We start from the raw sequence: 23306 nt of genomic DNA, 5'->3' as shown, positions 1-23306 counted from the left end.
TTCATAAACTAACATTCACAAAAACATATTTATTACATAAAATAAAAATAACACAAATTTATGGTAATCAGTAGAAGCAGTCTGAGTATAGCAGTTACAAATGTTTTAAGCACAGTTCTCTAGTACAACACACTACATTTCACCCCAGAGAAAGAATGTTGGCAAAGATCTCTACCACATGGAAACTGCTTTTAAAGCTGTTGAGCCCTGAAATTCTATTCAGCAGTTTGAAATTAATCCACAGCTTTTCTCATTCACCCTCCCACTTGGGACTAATGCAAGGCATGACCATCTATTGAGGAAAACCACAAAAAACTTCAAAAACAGCTGCAACGGTAGGCTCTTTTTTCACATATTATTTTAAATGTCGTCTGTTGAAACGTGACACGTAACAATCTTAGTAAATATAAAGGCCATCTTTGGTCTTTTTTAAGTTTCAGTTACCTTGAACAATTTTTTTTTAACAAGCACGTTAGTGTATCATTGCATAACTTTAATATCCATGCAGGCAAGAGCAGGGTGCTGCAAAAGTCACAAAACCATGTTATTGCGAATTTTCAACCATTGATTTTTGACAAATTGGTATCTACAATGCTGCACCAGCAATTCTGAGTGATTCTGTCTGAAGTTACTTATGAAAAAGTGTAAGATGTGCACCAGCAGATAAAATCCAGTGGCGAGCCTGAAAGAATCCCCCCCATTTCATTCTCCCTAAATCCTTCATTAAAGTCCTATATTTTTTCCAGCCTGCGTTTTTCATAGTTTAAAAAGCAATGCTATTAACTGAAAATAATATTTTTATCTATTAAAAAACTATAAAACTAAGAAAATTTAAATTATGGCTTTTCCAATATTCTGTACCACCTAAAAGTAAGTGTTAATGACTACTTTTCATAATGTTAAACCTAAAGTTTAAGTTTTAAAACTGCGCTTGGAACTTGTTTCTATTCATACGAATACAAATCATGAGTGCTTATAAAGTAGTAAAGTTGAAACATGATAGTTTTAAACTCACATGAGACAGGATCATGGGTCTTCACTTTAACTATTTATATTACAGGTATCCTAAGAAGATTTCAGTTGCATTCAAGTACCTTTGTTTAAGGCACCTAATTATTAGCAAACGGAAATTATCAACATTGCTTGGATTCTTGATAGAAAAAGAACTAAAATCATTTTCTGAAACTATTTTTCAGAATGTCACTGATACGTAAAAACTTTTAGCATCTAATTAAAGATCACTAAGGGTTAAATACTTGTTCTCTGGCCCCTACTGCGTTCACCGTGCCAGAAAGTCCTCTAAGCTTTTAAATATTGCTTCGATGGTCTGCGTTTCTATTTCCAGGGAAAAGGAGAGTATTGCCCCACAGTCAGCAGGCCACTAGCTTATTAACTTCCAGTCACCTTAATTTTTGCTAAAATGAAGACTCTGCAGTCTACACTTCTCCTGTTTCTGTTTGTGCCTCTGATAAAGCCAGCACCACCAGCTCAGCAGGATTCACGCATTATCTATGATTATGGAACAGATAATTTTGAAGAAACCTTATTTAGCCAAGATTATGAGGATAAATATCTGGATGGAAAAAGAACTAAGGTATTTTATTTCTACTCTCAATTTAACTTCTAAAATAGTTGTCAATTTAAATGCATGTTTGTTTTTCTCTGAATGTGTCTGATAAGGGGAAAGGAAAAGCACTTTAAATAATTCAAAATAATTCAAAATAACTGTCCCCAAGATTATATTTTTAAAGTATGCATGCTTCCCAAATTAATGAATAGAATCTATGATAACCAAACAGTATCTATAGCAATCATAACATGAAATTTAAGGGAAACTAAACTTTAAGATGATCTCTGACCAGCTGAGATTTTTTTGTTAATACACAATGCCCTATATTTGCATATTAAACTGAAATAGGAGAAATGCGTATAAAGAGAAATAAAGATGGATTACCAGCTTAAAGTTTACTATTTTAGAAAGAAGTGGTTCAAGGAAATATAAATAGAAGAGTAGTTGCTAATTTTGTATCTACAGCATTTCACAATAATTTGCATATGTCAACCATATACAATATCAAAAAAACCCGAAAACTACTTAATATGGTGCTTAATTTTTAATCAGTTTCAACAATTTAGACTCTATCATTTTACCAAGTATCTGTAACTGTCATTGAGTTAATACTCTCCAGGGCTGACTTTCATACTACATCTTTCATGTTCTACTTGTATGGGGGCTAATTACTTGTGGTTTCACTGGCACACAGCAATGAACACTGGGAGAGGGAAAAGTTAATACAGCACATTAGTAAGTGCTGCCAGCCTACTGTGTGTCTCTATGTCTGTCTCTCTCTTTCACAGCCACATACACAAAATGGAAAATGAGAAATACAGCCAAATATAGAACAATGTTGATTGGTTCAAAAGTTCTTCTCCACTATAAATAAGATGACCAAGATTTTTAAGAGTGAACGATCATACTTGCTTCTTTTTCTTTTTTGGTACACATGAACAAATGTTAACACTACAATTTCTTTCAATGGAGTTGGTTAATATGCTATTATTATGTATATATAAGATAAGTATATACATAGTCATAGCTTAAAAAGGCCCATCATAACAACAAGCTGCTGGCTCACATGGCTGATTTGAATCTACAAATCAGTTAGAAGGATACTTTCAAAATTCCCTGGTCCCTAAAAAGTAGTAAGTAAAATGTTCTCTGCTGCTTCTCTTTACTTTGCTTTAAAAGTCTATCTTAATGTAAATAAAGGGACCAAGATATTTGTGAAGTGGAGCAGAATTAACTGCTCTTAATAGACAAATGGAGGGAGGAGGGACTGTTCAACCAGGACACTTATGGGAGAATGCTGTCCATAATCCCTCAGTTTTATAGTCCAAATTGGGCTTTATCACACCTGATAGTAAATTTTTATTTTTCCAATAGGAAAAAGAAACTGTAATACCCGATGAGAAAAGCTTTCAATTACAGAAAGATCAGAGTGTAACACCACCACCTCCGAAGAAAGAAAATGATGGTAAGTATGAACATTCTATCATCAAGTTTTTTTAAAGGAGCTTTAAAAAAATAGCTTATAATGGAACTTTATTCCATATGGTAATCCAAAATTGCATCAGGACATAGTAAATCCAAACGGCAGAGTTTTGTCAACAAGGTCAAACAGGTATACTGACAGTGCTCATCATATGCTAGCCCACATTATGAATGAGGAACATGTAACGGGAACATTCAAGAACTGAAGTTTCGTCTAAGTGTGCTTTTCTATATAAAATCAATTCAAGAAATACTTATTAAATACTAATTATTTGCAAATACTACACAGCCTAAGGATAAAGTAAATAAAATTCTTGCCTTTAAGGAACTCACAGAAGAGCAGAAAGTGTAAGTATCATACTGAAAACTGACTTGAACAAATGGAAAGACATCCCTTGTTCTTGGACAGGATGATTTAATATTATAAAGATGTCAGCTCTCCCTAAATTTATAACAATTAGCTTCCTTAAAGAGCTGGCAAGGTTGACTCTCAAGTTCATACGGAAAATCAAATCTGTAAGAAACCGTATATTAGAATATAAAGCCTCCACATTTTTTTAAAAAGTATAATACTTGTGCATAAATGAAAGTCTGCAGACAGAAATACATGAAGAAATTTAGTGAATAATAAAGGTAGCATTTTAATCACTGAAGCAAAGACGGTATCTTTGAAAATTTGGGCTAGGAAATCTAAGCAGTCAACTGAAAAAGGATACAACTAGATTCATATCTTATACAGAAAAAAGAACTCTAAATAAATTAGGGTCTCAATGTAAAAAGTGAAACCATACAAATACTAGAAGATAACCAAGGTGTGGGGCGTCTCTAAACCCAGAGACAATAATAGAAAAGATCAATAAATTTAACTCCATAAAACGAAGTTCTGTGAAACTTTTGCTTCATAAGTGAAGCCAAAGACAAATGAAAATTGAGAAAAATATTTGTAATATGTATCACTGATAAAGAGTTAATATCTCTAATTTAGAAAAAGTAAAAATCCAAGAAAAAGAAATTGATCAAAAATCTACTGGAAAAATGGGCAAAAGATATGATTGGACAATTCACAAAATGATATAAAAATGACCCTTAAACACATAAAAAGTGGTCAATCTCACACACAGAGAAACATAAGTTTAAATTATGTTGAGACACAATGTTTAACCCATTTGACAAAAATTAGAAGTGTGACAATATATTAATATATTCCATTGGCAAAACTGTGGGGTATCAGACACTGACATACCTTGCTGCTGGTAATACAAACTGGTACTTTGGACAGGGACTTGGTAATATCTAACAAAACCAAACGTCAGGATTTGGCAATATTTTAAAAAACCAAACACAAGATTTATTCTGTGACATAGCAATTGACTACTAGGAATCTACACTAAAGATATACCTCCAAAAGTAAGAAAATACATATGTAAAATCACTGAAGCATTGCCTGCAACTGTAAAATATTGGAAACAATCTAATTGTTTATACATTGAAGAGTGGTTGAATAAAGTATGGTACATCTACATAGGGGAATACTATGCAGTTGTAAAAATTAATGAAGAAGCTCTCTAACATGGAGTGATTTCCAGAGTATATGAAAAAAATCAAAGTGCCAAAGAGTATCTACAGTGTGCTGTCTTTCATCTAAGAATGAAGGGAATGCAAGAGGATATACATGCATCAGCTCTCTTGTGTGAGAAGAAGGGTAATTAAAACACCAAGACTAGTTTCCTGTTGGTTACAGATGGGACAAGAGGTGGAAAGGAGGGGAAGATGGGAACAAGAAATACTGGGGGGAAGATTTGATTTTAGAACAAGGTTACATTTCACATAGGCAAACAAACAAATATATTTATAAATAAAATCAACAAGGTTAAGTTAAGAAGAACCCAAATTGGCATACAAACAGAAAAACATACTTAACTGCATTTCAAATGAATTACGTAAGACACAAAGGGGGAAAAATATAACCAGTAACTCTTAAATACAGTATTTTGACTATATACTTTAAGGCTAAAGACAAAATAGAATAGGCAAATACTGAAATTTCAGTGAGTAGGTTTTCCAGCATTATGGGCTAGGAATAATGAAACTTAATGAAAATCAATGTGTGTTCTACGGCTGAGTAAAGTAAACACACAGTGGATGATGAGGGTCAGGTTTCTCACTGTCAGAGAAGGATGTTACAAGTATGGTAAGAGGGAAGGTTAGAATGAACACTGTGAAGTTGGACTGGAATGAAAATACCACTATCAACTCATGGTTTATATACAGAAATAGATATAGACATGTTTGCCTCTCAGTGTGAGTGTGTGAATATATGCAGGTAATTTATTTATATGAATATATGGTGCATACAGACATGCATTTATGTATGTCTATATGCATGCACATAAATATGTATATAGCACATGTCTACATAAATATACATGTGTGTAGGTATGTGTATTATATATGAAGAGAGAGCCAAATACACATACATATATTTCCCAGCTCTCTCTGCTAAAAGAGCCCAGAAACAATGAGATCCCAGTAGCAATGAGCACACCCACACCCAAATCTTGGTTTCTAAAAACCATTCTCCACTAAATAGGAACCAGTATTCTCCTTGAAGAAATAGCTGATTTCAGGCCCGGGGCAGGGAAAAGGCAAGACTGGTTTAGGACATCCTATCATGCCAGAAAATAATTTAGTTCTCAAAGAACAGTGGGGACATTAAATTTTTAAATTAATCAAAATATTTTAAAATACATAGGTATAAATTTATACAAGATGTATAAGACCTGCTCCCTGAAATCCAGACAATCATGCTGAGAAATTAAAGAAGACCTAAATATATGGATAGATAACATTGTATCAAGGACCAGAAAACTCACTATCATTAAGATGTCAATTTTTCCCAAATTCATCTGTAAATTCAATGCAATCTCATTTTAAATTCCCAGCAGGCCATTTTGAAATTAACAAGCTGATTCGAAAATTTATATGAAAATGCTGAGTCATGACAACGCTGAGGAAGAATAAAGTTGGAGGATTTACACTACCTAATATCAAACTTATTATAAAGCTAGAGGAATTAAGACATTGTGGGATCACCATAAAAATAAACAAATAGATAACAGAACAGAATAGAGTCCAGAAATACACTTTCATAATGTGGTCAACTGGTTTTTTACAATGGTGCAATGCAATTCAATGGGGAAAGGATAACCTTTTCAAAGAATGGTGCTGAAAGAATCAGAAAGCTGTAAGAGATAAGCAAAAAAAAAAAAAAGAACTTCCTGACATCATACATAAAAATTCAAAATAGACTCCATATCTAACTATAAAGAGCTAAACTACACAACTTTCAAAAGAAAACATAGGATAAAAAGTGATTGGCAAACATTTTTAAAATATAACACAAAACCATGAACTATGAAGGAGTCAATTCTTCTTAAAAAATGTTTGCTCTTCAAGAGACTGATAAGAAAATAAAAAGACAAGCCACAGACAGAAGAAAATATCTGCAAAACATAAACTGACAAATGACTTAAGCTACCAAATACACTTTTCTAATTCAATAATAATAATACAAAAGCCCATTTAAAAATGGGCAAAAGATATGAATAGACACTTCACCATATGTGGATGGCAAATAAGTATATAAAAAGATGCTCAGCACATTAGTCATCACGAAAGTGTAAATTAAAACACAAGATACCATAACACACCTTACCTGAAAATGAAAAAGTCCGACCACACTAAATGTTGCCAAGGATGCAGAGTAACTGGAACTCTCATGCACTACTAGTAGGAACGTAAAATGGCATAACCACTATGGAAAACAGTTTAGGACTTTCTTCAAAAGATAAAATATATACCTATAGTAAGACCTAGCCATTCTACTCTTAGGTATTTACCCAGGAGAAGTGAAAGCATTAAGTCCATTCATAAACGTTCATAGCAGCTTTCTTTGAAACAGACAAAAACTGGAAACAACCCAAATGTCCATGAGAGATGACTGTACAAACTGTGTCTATTGACACAATGGAACAAATAGGAATGAACTCAGTAATAAATAGGAACGAATTACTGGTACATGCAAAAATAGATGAATCTTAAAATAATTATGCAGAGTGAAAGAGGCTAGACCAAAGAGTATACAGTGTATGATTCTTTTGAAATAAAAACGCAAACTCATCTATAGTGAGAGAAAAGAGACATGGGCTGCTGGGAGGGAGTACCAAGGGCATGGGGAAACTTTCTGGGGTGATGTATATGTTAATTATCTTGATTGTGGCTTTGGTTTCATGGGCATATACGTATGCCAAAACTTATATATTATACAAGTTAAATATGTGCAACTTATTGTATATAATTTAACCATAAAAAAGCTGTGGCAGGATAAAACAGTTTAAGAATCCTCACTGACTATCTAATCTATGACAATTTGATTGCCAAAATAAATATGATGGTAATATATTATGACCCATGGGATAAAGAATCCTTACGTTCATACTGACAGAAATAAACAAGAAGGGAGTGTTCCACCTTATATAAGAATGCTAACTAACAAATGTAGCAGAAATGATGGAATTAGAAAATCACTATTTGGCAACTATCCTAGTGATAAATAGTTCAAGTAAGTATCGTCAACAGATGACAAAATCAGAGGGAGAAAGTTTGATGACAAACCAGATGTGTAGAACCTCAAAGTACTTCTCCAGAAAGTACTTATTAATTACAAAGTGAAAAACAGTAACTTTACAGAGTGAGAAACATGACAGACAACAACTGAACCAAGTGACTAAAGACAGCATCATGAGGAATGAGACAGATACCGCATGCTCCCTGATACATGACACTAAGGACGCGACATCATTTCCACGGTACTCCTGCCAAAAATGAGGAACCTCAGACAAACCCTAACAGAAAGACATTCTGTAAAATAAATGCCCTGAAAAATAAAATGTTCTAAAAATTCAAAAATTTCCAAAACAGTAAAACAGTTTGAAAAATGAAGACTAAGGAACTGTTTCAGGTTGAAGGATACAAAAGAGGCAGAACAAATAAATGCAATGAGTGATGCAGGTCATCATGGCACCCTAACTCTAATTTTCCATGTTATGCCCATGATGACTCTAAGTTTCATGTTATTAGTTTGCTTATTTAACTAAATGGTTTCTAAACTCATTAGAAATATGCTTGAGTCACACAAAGTGATAAATCAAGCTTCTGTTTACCTTAAGTCCTGCTTTACGATTTTTTTTTTTTTTTTTGGTATTCAAATGAAGAAATCTAACTGTCAATCAATTCAGCAACTAAGTGATCACCTCTAAAACAGACAGGAGAATAAAAGAGATTGTGGGTTCTGGAATTAAATAAAATTCTGATGAGTGATCAGGCACAGTACAGACCACTAGCTCTCATGTCTTTCCCTGCTGTCACCCATAATTCTGTCAAGTATCTTTTCAAATTAGCAGTAACATTCATGATACCAAGAATTTTACCCCTAGAAGTGCACTATTTTTGAACTACTGATTTTTATGATTTTGCTTCTCGATTCAGAAATGCCCACGTGCCTGCTGTGTGTTTGTCTAAGTGGTTCTGTGTACTGTGAAGAAGTTGACATTGATGCTGTCCCACCTCTGCCGAAGGAATCAGCCTATTTGTATGCACGATTCAACAGAATCAAAAAGTTGACTGCCAAAGATTTTGCAGACATACGTAAGTTAATTTAAAATAAGATATAGTATTAACTCATGTTAGTGTTTAACTCATATAAACACAAGATTTTAGGTCCCTGGGGCCTATCACACGTAGGGTAGTCACTGTCGGAGTGTTTAAAGTATCCACTACATTTAACAAAAATCCACTGCTTTACTGGTGAATCTCATTTCTATTCAGATGTCCTGTCATCTTTCTTTACTGGTGAATTTGGAGTTTATGGTGACAGCTCATCTAGAACATGGGCAACGACATCTTCTCAACCCCAACACTTCAAGATCCAACTGCCCCAGCCAGTCGGCAGTACAAATATAATCAGGGTATTTCTTCAAAGACAACATTTTATTTTGTACTTCTGCTATAAAAACATAGAAACTGCTTTTTTCTTTACTTAAATCCGGCTGCATATTAAACACATCTGTGAAAGTATTTTCAAAATAAGTGCTGATACCAGGCCTTAGTCCACAGAGATTCTAACTTAGGTCTGGGGAGAAGAGGCACAAGTGTTGCCATTAACCACAACAAAACTCCTCAGATGATTCTAATATGGAACTAGTGCTGAGAACGGGGCCTTTCACTCCTTCCCAGGTCATAAACAATCTTGGACTTTGGGTGTTTTATCAAACTTTACAGCAGCTTGCCACTAGTGTGTTACCATGAACACACCAAATTCCCCCACTTCGGCATTCCCAAGTCCAAGTCTTGGATCACTAATCCTTCATGAATTTTCTAAATTCCAATGTTGTCAAGTGCTTCTGAAGAAAACCACATCAAGAAATGCACACTGGCCCCACTACACATTTATGAGATTAACTGTATCGGGTTTCATGCCATCACTGGTAGCTCCCAACTGACTGAATACAGTCGCTCCTCATTACTTATAGATTCCATGTTTTCAAATTCACCTACTTGATAAAATGTATTTGTAACCCCCAAATCAAGACTTATGGCACTTCTGCACTCATTCAGACATGGGCCCAGTGGTTAAAAAATGTAAGTCACAAAGGTAAAGTTGAATGAGATGATCTGCTCTTTATTTCAGCTTTTATACTGTAAACAAATGTCCTATTTACAGTCAACTTAGTGCCACATTTTCGTGCTTTCTGCTGTTTAAAATGCTCCCTGAGTGTAGTGCTTCTGAAGTGCTGTCCAGTGCAAGAAGGCTGTGATGTGCCTCACAGAGAAAATACGTGCGTTAGCTAATCTTCATTTAAATGTGAGTTACAGTGCTGAGGACCGAGTTCCATGTTAATGTATCAATAATATATACTAAATGAGATGCCTTTAAAAAGAAACACATATTAAAGTTTATACTAATTGGTTGATGAAAATATGTGACAAGAGACACAAATCCTGTATATTCCCTAGGAGCAATGGGTCCATATTTACTAATTCAGCATTTGCATCAACTTTACAGACATGACTACCTCCAATGGTGAGGGGCAACCATATTTCTTAATCATTCCAGACAGACAAAAGTGATACACATACCAACACACACTGAACTTGTCTCTCAGTATGCACCACTTTAATAAATTAGAGAACATTTTTGGCTTTGTTGTTAAGCAATAAGGCGTGGAGAGATTAAGATAATAGACCCACAATCACAATGCAACATGCTGGCAAAAAAATCCAAAAATATTTACATGGTTCTATTTAGTCAAATGTAATGCTTACTTTCTATAATACGCAACAAAGAATTTCTTTCAAACTGCCTGAGCATACTGAGAATTCAAACAAAAAAGGATGGAAGGATTCTATTAACTTTAAGTTCTCTTGCAAGCCTGAGAGTCTAGAGCTCCGGTGAGACAGGCCAGCAGTGTCAAGCACAGAGTTGATGTTCAGTATTCAGTCAACAAACTTACTGAGCTCTAATTGTAGAAGCTCTACTAGGCACTAAAAATAAAAGTTTGAATGACCTGTTAAGTGGCTTTCCTCAGTCCACACAGTTAAGAACTTAACTTCATTTAAAAAAATATTTTCTATATTTTTTTTTTGTATATTTTCCCTTCAAGCTAACTTAAGACGACTTGATTTTACGGGGAATTTGATTGAAGATATAGAAGACGGTACTTTTTCAAAACTTTCTCTGTTAGAAGAGCTTACACTGGCTGAAAATCAACTACTGAAACTTCCAGTTCTCCCTCCCAAGCTTACTTTGTTTAATGCAAAATACAACAAAATCAAGAGTAGAGGAATCAAAGCAAATGCATTCAAAGTAAGTATTTCATAGTATGACTGAGCACAATATAATACCAGTTTTATACAGCCACTGACAACATGGTAAACAAAAAAGAAACTATGGTCTAAATTTGTTTTGTTTTAAAACTATTTTAATTTAATAATGGAAGACATTATTGACATAATAAATAGTGATACCATTAGGCTTATTCAGTCCAGTTTATGCCTGTACCTCACTTAAAATATATAACCTTTATCTTGTTCCATGGGACTATATGCTGTCACATCTTTCTCCTTTATTCACACAGCAAATACTCATTTATAGACAAGGTCTGCACTCTCATGGCACCAATTCTCTACAAAAATCTCAAAATGGGAATTTTCCTGTGTTTCTTTTTCCTTACAATATTAGTAAATTCACAAATGCCAGAAAAAATAATGTTCTAATGTAAACACTGAATTTTCCTTTTAATACTTAAAAGCATTAGACCATAGAATTCTTAGGTAGACATTCTTTTGAATTCCATGATGGCATCTAATACAAAATTCTGTATGTAGTAAAAATTACATACATTTCTTAAGTGAGTACTTCGAGAAAATAAATGCACAGGAAAAAGGGAAGGTGATCTACTCCGACTTGGGGAGCCAGGCTGTCTCAAAATGCACAGTCTGCCGAGAAGTAAGCACCTCAGCCCAGGACTTCAACAGCTAGGATATACTCACTCTTGGTCCTGAAAGAAATCTCAGATAAAAGGCTGAGACATTGACGCCACTGTCAGCAACAGAAGACCACGCTGAAAAAGAAAGTCTAGCTCCTAATGATAGCGCCTAACAGTTCCTCAGAAGTCAGGGGACTTTTAAAAACTAGACTTCCTTTATTTGATTATTAAAATATTTTGTTAAAATTTATTATTTATTGTTCATTCTAAAATGTATTTTCTTTTTTAAAATTTTTATTGGTGGGGGAGGTAATTACGTTTATTTATTTTTAGAGGAGGTACTGGGGGTTGAACCCAGGATCTCATGCCTGCTAAGCACGCGCTTTATCTCTTGAGCTATACCCTTCCCCCTTAGACTTACTTTAAAAACAAACCAAAAAAAAAGCTTGTAATTTGAAGACACGTAATTTGAGCAGGTAAGCCTTTGAATAACTGGCATGTTAAAGACCTATAGGAGCTGATCAACATTTCACAAAAGGAATGTTTGAATATTTCAGATTTTACACAAGGATTACAGAAGGGATTCATGACAAGTTGGCATGGAAATGATAAACTCAGCTACTTTGCAGTTTTGCTTAAGGCCCTAGGTTGCAAAAGCCATTGGTAAAATCAGGTTACTCATCCAGGTAAAAAGGCCCATTGAGGAAGACAGGAGCTTGGTACCCATATTGTGGATTGTAGGATGCTTAAGATAATAGCAAATTTATTTTTAAAAAACATTAGCAAATTCTGCTACAGAATGCATAACAAAGGTAAGGTAAAAGATTATTGTCAGGGGAAACTACTTCTTGAAATCATATAAAATTATACAGAATAATGAGTTACTGATCATGAAAAGTAATCCAATATAGAGCATGTAGGGGAGAAAAAAAATCATACCTAGCTATGTGTTTAATAAATTGCTTTGGGAAACAAGCACACACATCTCTTATGGGTATGCACTTTGCTACTAATTGGTAGAGCTGAAATGGAAAGTTCTGGCGGTTTAAGAGAGATTATGGCAGCACAAGGATCCAAATCCAATCCTGCATAAGAATTACCCTCATTACCCGCTCCCAAGACAAATTCAAAGGGCCCCAGAAACCAGCGTTGGGGATGAGGCCGGGTATGACTGGGTATTCAGAGGTGAAATGAATGGACAGAAATGTGGAGATGCATCAGGCTCTACTGCCTGCCCTGCATAAAGGGCCAAAACATTGTTATTCGTAAAAGCAAAAGCAAAACAAAACAAAAACCCAAACCTAGAACTGCCACAGCAATGATTAACAATATTGTGTCTATATTTAATATGTGTGTATATAGCTTGAATCCTGTGAAGAAATGTACTGACCTCAATAACACACGAGCAAAACTACCTTTTCCTTACAGAAACTGCATAACCTCTCCTTCCTCTACTTGGACCACAATGCCCTGGAATCTGTGCCTCTTAATTTACCAGAAAGTCTGCGTGTAATTCATCTTCAGGTATGACTGCTCCTGTCAACATATCTGACTTTAATTCAAATTACTATGGGTCAGTCTTATGATTCATTAGGAAGCTCACTTATTCCCATGTAAATATTGCCCATCAATAGTACTAATGTTTAGCCAAATGCACCCTCCTGCCTAGAAGCTCCAGTTCTCTCCAGAACACAAAGGACCAGTGACGCTGGGAGTGAGGTCTGCGCTTAGGGTAGGGTTTGTCTCCAGGTGTGCAGTTAGCATCTCCTAGCTAACCTGACACGTGAAAAACTGAAGTTAGGAGACACTGAGACCCCTGGTTTATGTTCCTTTCTCTAAACAGCAGTAAAGACTTGCTTTTGGAGACTTCTCAGCTAACTTTACTGTCTGACGTCAACTTAGGTTACTAGAAAAGTGAGGAGGAATAAACTAAAATGGGTCTTTCAGCATCACAAGCATTCTCACTCATTCTTCTTCTTTAAAGTATATTTAAAAGGACACAGTACCCATTTTGAGTTGACACTCTAGAATAGGATATTTTTTCCAGCTAGTATAATCTTATTTATATTCAGATATTTGTTACATGGGTTTTGCTCTTAGAAATACCAAGTAGTGCATTCTTCCAAAGGAACACTGTAGACTTTTTAAAGGGAGGCTCAGATTGCTCAGAGAAGGTTTTTATTACCACGAAGACAAAGACAGATACACCGTATGAACAATATTTTAAAAATCACTTTATCTAACTACTATATATAGAATAAACAACAAGGTCTGACTATATAGCACAGGGAGCTATACCTAATACCTTGTAATAGCCTATAATGAAAAAAATATGAAAAGGAATATATATATATATGTACAACTGAATCACTATGCTGTACAACAGAAATTAACACAATATTGTAAATCAACTATACTTCAATAAAGAAAATGGTTTTGAGAAAACAAAAAACGTTCACTTTATCTAAAAAGAATAAAATATTCTGTGAGATCTCATTACATAGCATAAAAAAGGAATGATTTCGAATCGCTAAACAATTATTTTTTCCCTTTTGTTTTCCAGTTTAACAACATAACTTCAATTACAGATGATACATTCTGCAAGGCTAACGACACCAGTTATATTCGGGACCGAATTGAAGAGATACGCTTGGAGGGCAACCCAATTGTCCTGGGAAAACATCCCAACAGTTTTATCTGCTTAAAAAGATTGCCTGTAGGGTCATATATTTAACCACTATCAATGTAGCATATAAGCTAAAGTACACACATACTCACAGTCTGTCTCAACAATGTCTAAAGGAGCATAAATATTTAATACTAATTTTGTATCCCACTATGAAGGAATCGATGGAAGCAAGGATGTTTAAAAATCTTACATATAACAACAAGTAAAAAGTAAGATTGAATCTCAAAGTTCAAAACAAAGTAATGTGAAAATATTTGAACAGCATTACAAAATCCTTGTAAGCTTATACTAGAAAACCATTTAAAAGATATGTTTTTATATAAATACCCCAATTTAAGAACTATTATGAAGTGAGAGGATAAAGCCAAGAAACTTTCAACTGTTTGTCTTTCCTGGCCTCTACTGGATCCCTAAAGCATTTAAGGCAAATGTTGTAAAATCTCTGAAAAGCTAAATATTTCCAGTGACCTTCCACTTTTCTTTTATGATTCATACATTATTCATTATGAAGTAAGAATTCTGTTTTCTTTCTATTAAGGCAGCTATTTTATTTTTACTTAGCCTGAGAAGTAGGGTATAGTCTTGTATCTAGGCAAAACTTTCCAAATAAAGCATAATTTTACTCTCTGATAAAGACCTAATACAGCAATGTTTAATTATTCTGCTTTGTAGTCACACAGTTAGCGCCTTTAGTAAAACAGTACAAAATTTTCTTTAATCTAAATATTAACACTCTATCAATAAACATTTTAATTTAAGCACACCAAAATCAGTAGGCTTATAAGAAAAACTGAAAATCCATCCTGTTTCTCAGAACACAGGCATAAATAAAGTTCTCCACTATAAAGGCTTTCAATTATGATATATACTGCAAAATATTTTCTTTTTATACTATAGGAATGAGAGTCTCATCAATAAATTTATCCAAATGTAAGATATGACAGTAGAGTGAATTCTGTGGCGCTACTCCACACCACCTTCCCACCTACCCATACACATCCATATTCATGCAAACAGGTCAAAGGTTCACAAGAAAGCATCTCAGCAACATTTTCTAAAGACCCATGATTAACTGATATGTTTAAAGATGAGAATTCATCTTCAATCTAATAGTGATCATTTACGGTGACAATGCTGCCAGATTAAAGTCCCTAAAATAACGTTCCTCTCACCCAAATGTCACTCAAAAGTTTTAATCTCCAGTTTTGGGGTTGCATACAAAATTATCAGTGCTTTAGAAACAAAGAGTCTGAACCATGTATATACAAATTACCGACATTGTTTCCAACATAAATTATACAGTAGAATCAAGTTGGTCTCTGTATACTATTTCCAGAACAAATATTATCTGTGTTTTTTCATTTGCTTCTGTTTTTTCTGTACCTAGAATGACCTTCTGTTTTTTAATTTCCTCCCCATTTGTCAAGGTTGACTCTAAGATGAAACTTTTTCATTAAAATATCTGTGATCTCTTAAGGCCACATAATTACCCTTATAACACTTACTGACTCATTCACTTATTTTATTTTAGTAACTGATAATCATAACTATTATACTGCTTACTCATTTTGTGTACGTGCCTCACTTCTCTGTGATGGAAAGCTCCCTGAGCCCAGTGACCACATCCAGCATTCCCTTTATATATTCAAAGCACCTAGCATAATAGTGAGCGCATCTAAATTGAATATACAGTGAACAGTGCAAAATGAAATCCATTTAAACTGAAGGGATCTGTTTCATATGGAAAAATAGAGTATTTAAACTATCACTATCTTGAATAAATCAATAGAAATAAATTGTAACTTCATCTGGAGAAATAAACTTGGTGAAGGATTGCTGAGTGGTGGAACCAACACTGGGGAAAGTGATCAGAGGAGACATCCCTCACATTTCCAGCTGTCAGAATAATAACATATGCTCTTCATATAACTAAACTCAAAGAGAAAAAGCACCATAAAATGACTCTGAAATTTAAGCAAATTTAAAAGCCAGTTCTTTATATAAAATACCAATTAGGAAAGAGCACTGGTTAAAAGGTAAAAAGAATTATAGAATTATCTTAAAATTTAATATTTTTGAGACTTCTAGCTAAGAAGAAGATATGAACCGAAGACCTGACAACCTTCTATATACCTTTAAGTCACAAATAAAATAATGAGAGAAAGTAAAAATATGCTGATCTCCATTATCTTAAATAGATATTGCTTCATTTTTGATGCTGATAACTAAAGAAATAGAGGATTAAAATTAAAAATATTTTACCTTTATAAATCTTCCTGAAAGAAACTAAAGAAGACATGCATAAACGGAAAGACATCCTATGTTCATGAATGGAGGACTGAATAGTTTACTATGTTAACACTATCCAAAGTGATTTACAGATGCAAAGCAATCACTATCAAAGTCCCAATTGCATTTTAGGAAAAGTCGGAAAAACCCATCTAAAATAAATATGGAATCTCAAAGGAGTCCCAACAGTCAAGACAAATTTGAAAGGAAGAACACAATTGAAGGATTCCTACTTCCTCATTTCAAAATGTAACTACAAAGGTACAAGTAATCAAAAGTGTGGTACCAGGTATAAGGACAGACCTACAGACCAAGGGAACAGAAAAGGGAGCCCAGAAACAAACCTTTGCATATATAGTCAAATGATTTTTGACAAAGGTGTCAAGACCACTCAACAAGGAAAGTACAGTCTCTTAAACAAGTGGTGTTAGGAAAATTGGATATCCACATGCATAAGAATGAAGTTGGACTGTTAGCTTATAATGTACACAAATATTAAGTCAAACTGGATCAAATAGTTAAACTTAAGAGCTAACCTACAAAAAAACTTTATGACATTGAATTTGACATTGATTTCCTAGACATGACACTAAAAGCACAGGCAACAAAAGAAAAAAAATAGATCAACTGGACTTAATCAAAATTAGAAATTGTACGGATTAAAGGACACTATCAAGAGAAAGAAAAGACAATTCACTGAATAGGAGAAAATATTTGTCAATTATATATTTGATGAGTGATATACACATATAAAGAGCGCCTACAACTCAACAACAACAAAAAAACCGCCCGATTAACAAACAGGAAAAGGACTTGAACAGACATTTCTCCAAAGACATACAAATGGCCAATTAGCAGATGAAAAGATACTAAAGATCACTAATCATTAGGGAGGGAAATGCAAATCAAAACCAGAAAGAGACACCACTCCACACCAAATAGGTTGGCTGTAACAAAACAAAACAAAAACAAAAACAAAAAAAAACCCAGACAACAAGAAATGCTGGCAACAACGGGAAGAAACTGGAAACCTCATGCATTGCTGTTGGGAATGTAAAATGGTGCAAGCCACTATGGGAAGGAACATGCAGTTCTTCAAAAAATTAAACAGAGAATTACCACACAATCCAGCAATTTCACTTACACGTATATACTTAAAAAAACTGAAAGCAGGAACCTGAACAGATATTGTACACCAATGACCACAGAAGGATTATTCACAACAGCTAAAAGGTGGAAACAATGCAAATGTCTATCAACAGATGAATGGATAAACAAAATGTGATAAATGCATACAATGGAATATTATCCAGCACATGCCACAACATGGATGAACCTTGAGGACATTATGCTAAGTGAAATAAGCCAGGCAAAAGAATAAAAATTTTATGATTCTGCTTAAATGAGATATTTACAGTAGTCAAATTTATAGAAACAGAAAACAGAATGATGACTCCCAGGAGCTGGCAGGAGGAGAGGAATGGCAAATTAGTGTTTAATGGGGACAGAATTTCAGTTTGGGATCACGACGATGTTCTGGAGATAGATAGTGGTGATGGTTGCACAACAATGTGACTGTTTCTCTCCATCCTAACAACCTTATCAGCAGAAAAGACCAGCGCATAGCAACACGCCATCCTTTAGAGGAAAAACACACCAATTACACTTCTACACTTGCCTCAAAAGCACCTAGAAGAACATCAGCTTTGAAAATAGGACTGGTGCTCACATTTCCCGCTACCCATTCTAATGTATAGGTAAAAGTGGCCATGTGAGGTGATTCATTACCGTAACTGCCAGCCTACTCTTGAAGCATTACTGTGTTTTACCAATTCCAAAGAAGAGCTATTTGACTGTTCTGGTGCAAGAGCACCTGCAAGTAAACAACATAATCATGAGAACTCATCAAGGGATCACGGTACAGGTACTGGCATGTTTCTTCTAAAGGAAAGTCCTATGCCCGACAGATTTTATTAGCTTAACCAAATAGAATGCAAATGATGATGATGATGATAAAAAAGAATCCAAAATAAAGAAGAGTTAGCACCAGTCATAAAAGCAACAGTCATGACTCAGGATTTTGAGGGAACCAGAACTTTCAGATATTATTCACGTTAACTCTTTCAGAACTGGTTTCGGTGTAGATCACTGTTATCATAATTTGATGCTATCCAACTAAGGAGAACCTGGGTGATTACAGTGCAGCCAGATATAATTCTAACTATATCAGAAAACAAAGAGAATAAAAATGTCTTTGAATCTATTTGTATCAGACCTAAGAAGTGCTGTGTTACTCTACAAGAATCAGACTCCAATATTTAAACTTGAAATGCACAATAAATAAGAAGCTCAAAATACAGTCTGGCTCAGGAAGTGAAGATGACACTGCTACGTGGTAAGGCGGCTATGCTTGTCATCTTCATTAGCATTTGGCATTTGACTTCAAGTATACTTTACAGATTCATTTTTTAAAACGTATATTATAAAATAAATAAGACTATAACTATACTTCTTTTGTTAGAGCAGGCAGGTAGCTAGATACGAGCAGAGAAAGGGAGACACGGGCAAACAGCAGAAAACCACACAATTTGTGAACAATGGGGGTCCTGGGACAGACCAAGAGAAAAAGATCCTCTGGACGGATTTAAATAAAAACCATACCTTCTGGGTTGATAAGTGTCCTGGAGTCAGAAGGGTGGGACAGGACAGGAATCCCCACCATCTGAAAGCAACCTTTCGATCATTATGACCTCTGTCCAAATGTAATCTTTTGCTTACGATACCCCCATCCGAATGTAACCTTTTGTTCATTATGACCTCATCCAACTTTCTGATCAAGACTAAATAAGCATGAAAAATCCCTCCTCTCCACCTCAGAAGGAGGAGCTGGGATGAAGATCAGGAAGGAAGACCCCAAACCCCTCCCCAGCAATGAATATTCCGCCCACTCAGTTTTGCACTCACATAACGAGCCTGCCAAGGAGACTCAGGGCAGCCACCCACCTGGGTCTGCCCGCTCGTTCCTTGATAGTGTACCAGCTGTCCCTTAAGAAATCCTGGCTTTGCTTTCTTAACCTCTGCGTCTTGTCTCTGAATTCTTTCTGTGACAAGACAAGAACCTCTCACCTCCAACACTTTCAATATAAATGGTTCACTGATTTGTACAGAAGCATTCCTCCTTCATTTATTCCAAATATCTGTAAATTCCAGAAGCCAATAAAAATATTTTCTGTTGTCTGAAAGCTTTAAGAACGCTACGTTAACCCCTCAAATTAATATCACCTTCATTTTTCATATATGTTTAAATTAAAAGACTTTAGACTGTACCTTGAAATGTTTAAATGTGCGCTTACGATATTCACACCACTCCACAAAGAAGTGTAGGCTTCGGAAAAACATAAACAGATCTCTTCTTTCTTCTGCTCTGTGGAAATAAAGGGCCCTAGATTAATAAATATGGTTAAATGAAAACCCCAATCAGGCTTTATCTTATTATTGCTTTTCACAGATCTCAGACCAAAGCTAAAAAAGTACTTGATACATTTCTATACATTGAACTCTGCACTTTTGAGTATGTGCCCCTGTGATTCTTCAGACTGGAATTCCCTTTTCTCCACCTTCAAATGTTTAAATTCTAGCTATCTTTCAAGATATTACTGAAATGCCACATTCTCCTTGAAATCTTATTTGATGACCTGTGGTATAGAGTCCTTTGTCCCTAGTTCCTAGCACAGAGCTTCAAAAATCTTCGGAATTCCTGAGTGACAAGGGTTCTTTTTTTGTGCTAATGTGGTAACTCGAGGTGGCCCCTAGGTAGCCCCAGGATGAGGGCTGTTACCAGAAAGACCCATCACATGATTAAAGGGTTGGAATTGTGGGTTGATCAGTCCTACAAGGAAGAGACGGGAGCTAGAGTTGTTTTATCACATGGCCAATCATTTAATCAATGATTCCTATGTAAGGTAACCCGAATAAAACCTCTGGACAACAAAACTCAGTGGCACTTCCAGGTTGGTGAACACAATGACGCACTAGGAGGCTGATGTGCCCAGATTCCATGAGGAGAGAGGGCAGAGAAGCTCTGTTTATCCTCCTCTTCCAACTCCCACCCCGCCCCTCCCCACCCCTAGACTTTGGTCTATATATTGCTTCCATTTGGCTGTTTCTGGGTTGTAACTTTTATAACAGAACTATAATTTTTAGTGTGACACTTTGAGTGAGTTCTCTGAGTCCTTTTAGCAAATTTCTCAATCTGAGGGGGTTGTGGGAATCCCCAAATTCATAGCCAGTAGGTCATAAGTGCAAGAGGCCCCTGAGACTTAGGGCTGGCATCTGAAGTTGAGCGGTCTTATTGAGGACGTTGTCCTTAACCTGTGGATCTCTGCTAAATCTGGGTAGTGTCAGGACTGAACCGAATTACAAGACACCCACTTGGTGTCAGAATTTTTGTGCCTCATCACCACACCATATGTCCTATTCCAAAATAGCTAGAAATAATTCATTCCTATGCCTATGAGTTCCCACGGGAATTTATCTTAATTCTCTTAATACTGTACCTATTGCTATATTGACACCTACAAAGGCTTCTGAGCAACTTATAGGCAAGATACACATGTATTCATTTAACCATTCAGTCAATAAATGATTATGGGAGTAGAGTTCCCATTCTAGTCACGACAGAGTGGCACATTCCCTGAATGCTCCCATTAACTGCAATTTAGAACCACGGAAATAACACGTAAAGCAAATATTGGAAGATTCTGAAATGTGGACAGAGGAAGACAGAATGGGGAGAGAATTCAGAAATTAAGGGAGGCCCAGGTAGTGAGTTCCATAAGGTTTATTTTTACCTCCTATATATCCCAATCTGGACACCAGAGCAGACTGCAAGTAAAAAAAAAAAAAAAAAAAAAAAAAAAAAAGGCTCAGGAATAGAATGCTCCTTCTAGTCAGCAGAGGCCAGAGGCCATGCAAGATGAGAAAAGTGAAGACTGGTTTTCTGGATTTTTTTTTTTTTTTTTTTTTTTTTTTTTTTTTTTTGGATTTGACACCAAAAGCTAAGGCAACAAAGCAAAAATAAACAAAGGACTACATCACACTAAAAAGTTTCTACACAGCAAAGGAAACCATCAACAAAATAACCATCAACAAAATGAAAAGGCAAGCTAGCAAATGGGGTAAAATATTTGTAATCATATATCTGAAAGGCATTAATAACCAAAATATATAAAGAACACATACAACTCAACAGCAAAAAACTTCAAAACAATCAGATTTTTTAAAAAGGCCAAGGATCACTATAGCATTATGTCTTTAAAATAAAGGTACATATCTTAATTTAAAAAGACTTCACAGTGGGGGAGAATGAGGTGAGGGGGATTAAAGAGTACAAACTTCCAGTTATAAAATAAATAAGCCACAGGGATGTAATACATAGCATAAGAAATATGGTCAATAATGTTGTAATAACTTTGTATGGGAATGGATGGTTACTAGACTTACATGGTGATTATTTCATAATGTATGCAAATACCAAATCACTATGTTAATACACCTGAAACTAACATAATATTATATGCCAACTATATTTCAGCTTAAAAATTAGTTTCTAGAAAATATAAATACATTTGTTATCTATTTGGACCCAATCAGTCCATGTCTGATTGAGGACTCCTGAATATTAAAATGATCTAATATGTACAATAAAGAGGAAAAAAATTCACAAGTAAAAAAATTACTTTATTGTTAAATAATGCTATCCATCATCTGAGCATTCAGCGAGTCGTAGTCTTTTTTGCTGGTGGAGGGTCTTGCTTCGATGTTGATAGATGCTGACTGATCAGGGGGGTGGCTGCTAAAAGTTAGGGTACCACCACCCTTATTCTTAAAGCAAGACAACAGTGAAGTTTGCTGCATCAATTGACTCTTCCTTTCATGAAAGATTTCTCTGTACCACACAATCCTATTCCATTTTACCCACAGAACTTCTTTCAAACTGGAGTCAATCCTCTCAAACCCTTCCAATGCTTTATCAACTTGGTTTATGTCATATACTAAACCCTATGTTATCATTTCAACAATCTTCACAGCATCTTCACTAGGAGCAGATTCCATCTCAGGAAACCAATTTCTTTTCCTCATCCATGAGAAGCAACTTCTCATCCATTAAAGTTTTATCACAGATTGCAGCAATTCAGTCACATCTTCAGACTCCACTTCTAACTCTAGGCCTCTTGCTAATTCTACCACATCTGCAGTTAGTTCCTCCAATGAAGTCTTGAACCCCCTAGAGTCATCCATGAGAGTTGGAATCAACTCTTTACAAACTCCTGGTAATGCTGATCTTTTCACCTCATCCCATGAATCAAGAGTGTTTTTAATGGCATCTAGAATGCTGAATCCTTTCCAGGTTTTCAATTGACTTTTGTCCACACCCATAAGAATTCACTACCTATGGCAGCTACAGCTTTACAGAATATATTTCTTAAATAATAATACTTCAAAGTTGAAGTGACTTCTTAATTCATGGGCTGCAGAATTAATGCTGTGTTAGTAGGCAGGAAAACAATATTAATCTCATTGTACATCTCCATCAGAACTGCATTGTCAATGAGCAGTAATTTTGGAAAAGAATCTCTTTTCTTAAGTAGTTGGTCTCAATAGTGGGCTTAAAATATTTAGTAAATTGTGTTGTAAACAGATATGCTTTCATCCAGGCTTTGTTGTTCTA

At 35.2% G+C, this 23306-nt stretch overlaps 2 protein-coding genes across 4 annotated transcripts in view; one reads left to right on the top strand and one right to left on the bottom strand.

Moving 5' to 3' along the window:
• CENPP (centromere protein P) overlaps window positions 1-23306 on the bottom strand; it is a 219109-nt gene that overhangs the window by 137787 nt on the left and 58016 nt on the right. For both annotated transcript variants that reach the window (XM_010974832.3, XM_064490065.1), the window contains exon 5: window positions 19904-20000. In XM_010974832.3, coding sequence (XP_010973134.2) covers window positions 19904-20000 — 97 coding nt within the window. The remainder of the gene's footprint in view (window positions 1-19903; window positions 20001-23306) is intronic.
• On the top strand, window positions 234-15225 carry OGN (osteoglycin). Of its 2 annotated transcripts, none has more exons than XM_010974830.3 (7): window positions 234-335; window positions 1346-1594; window positions 2945-3035; window positions 8600-8758; window positions 10774-10976; window positions 13027-13122; window positions 14162-15225. In XM_010974830.3, the coding sequence occupies exons 2-7, from the start codon at window positions 1421-1423 to the stop codon at window positions 14330-14332; spliced, it is 894 nt and encodes a 297-aa protein (XP_010973132.1). In that variant the 5' UTR covers window positions 234-335; window positions 1346-1420; the 3' UTR covers window positions 14333-15225. The 2 variants fall into 2 exon arrangements, with proteins under 2 accessions (XP_010973132.1, XP_010973133.1); XM_010974831.3 differs by having other exon boundaries at window positions 1061-1594.

The sequence above is a fragment of the Camelus dromedarius genome, chromosome 10 (assembly GCF_036321535.1).
Source record: "Camelus dromedarius isolate mCamDro1 chromosome 10, mCamDro1.pat, whole genome shotgun sequence".
Classification (NCBI taxonomy): Eukaryota; Metazoa; Chordata; class Mammalia; order Artiodactyla; family Camelidae; genus Camelus; species Camelus dromedarius.
Note: the sequence above shows the minus strand (reverse complement) of the source record. Positions and strands in the feature narration are given on the sequence as shown.

What these genes read in the sequence shown, in the direction of transcription:
- OGN (XM_010974830.3), top strand. Translation starts at nt 1,421, where the DNA reads ATGAAGACTCTGCAGTCTACACTTCTCCTGTTTCTGTTTGTGCCTCTG. An exon ending in TCCGAAGAAAGAAAATGATG is followed by an intron (nt 3,036 to 8,599) that starts GTAAGTATGAAC and finishes TTCTCGATTCAG; the next exon opens with AAATGCCCACGTGCCTGCTG. An exon ending in TGCGTGTAATTCATCTTCAG is followed by an intron (nt 13,123 to 14,161) that starts GTATGACTGCTC and finishes TTTGTTTTCCAG; the next exon opens with TTTAACAACATAACTTCAAT.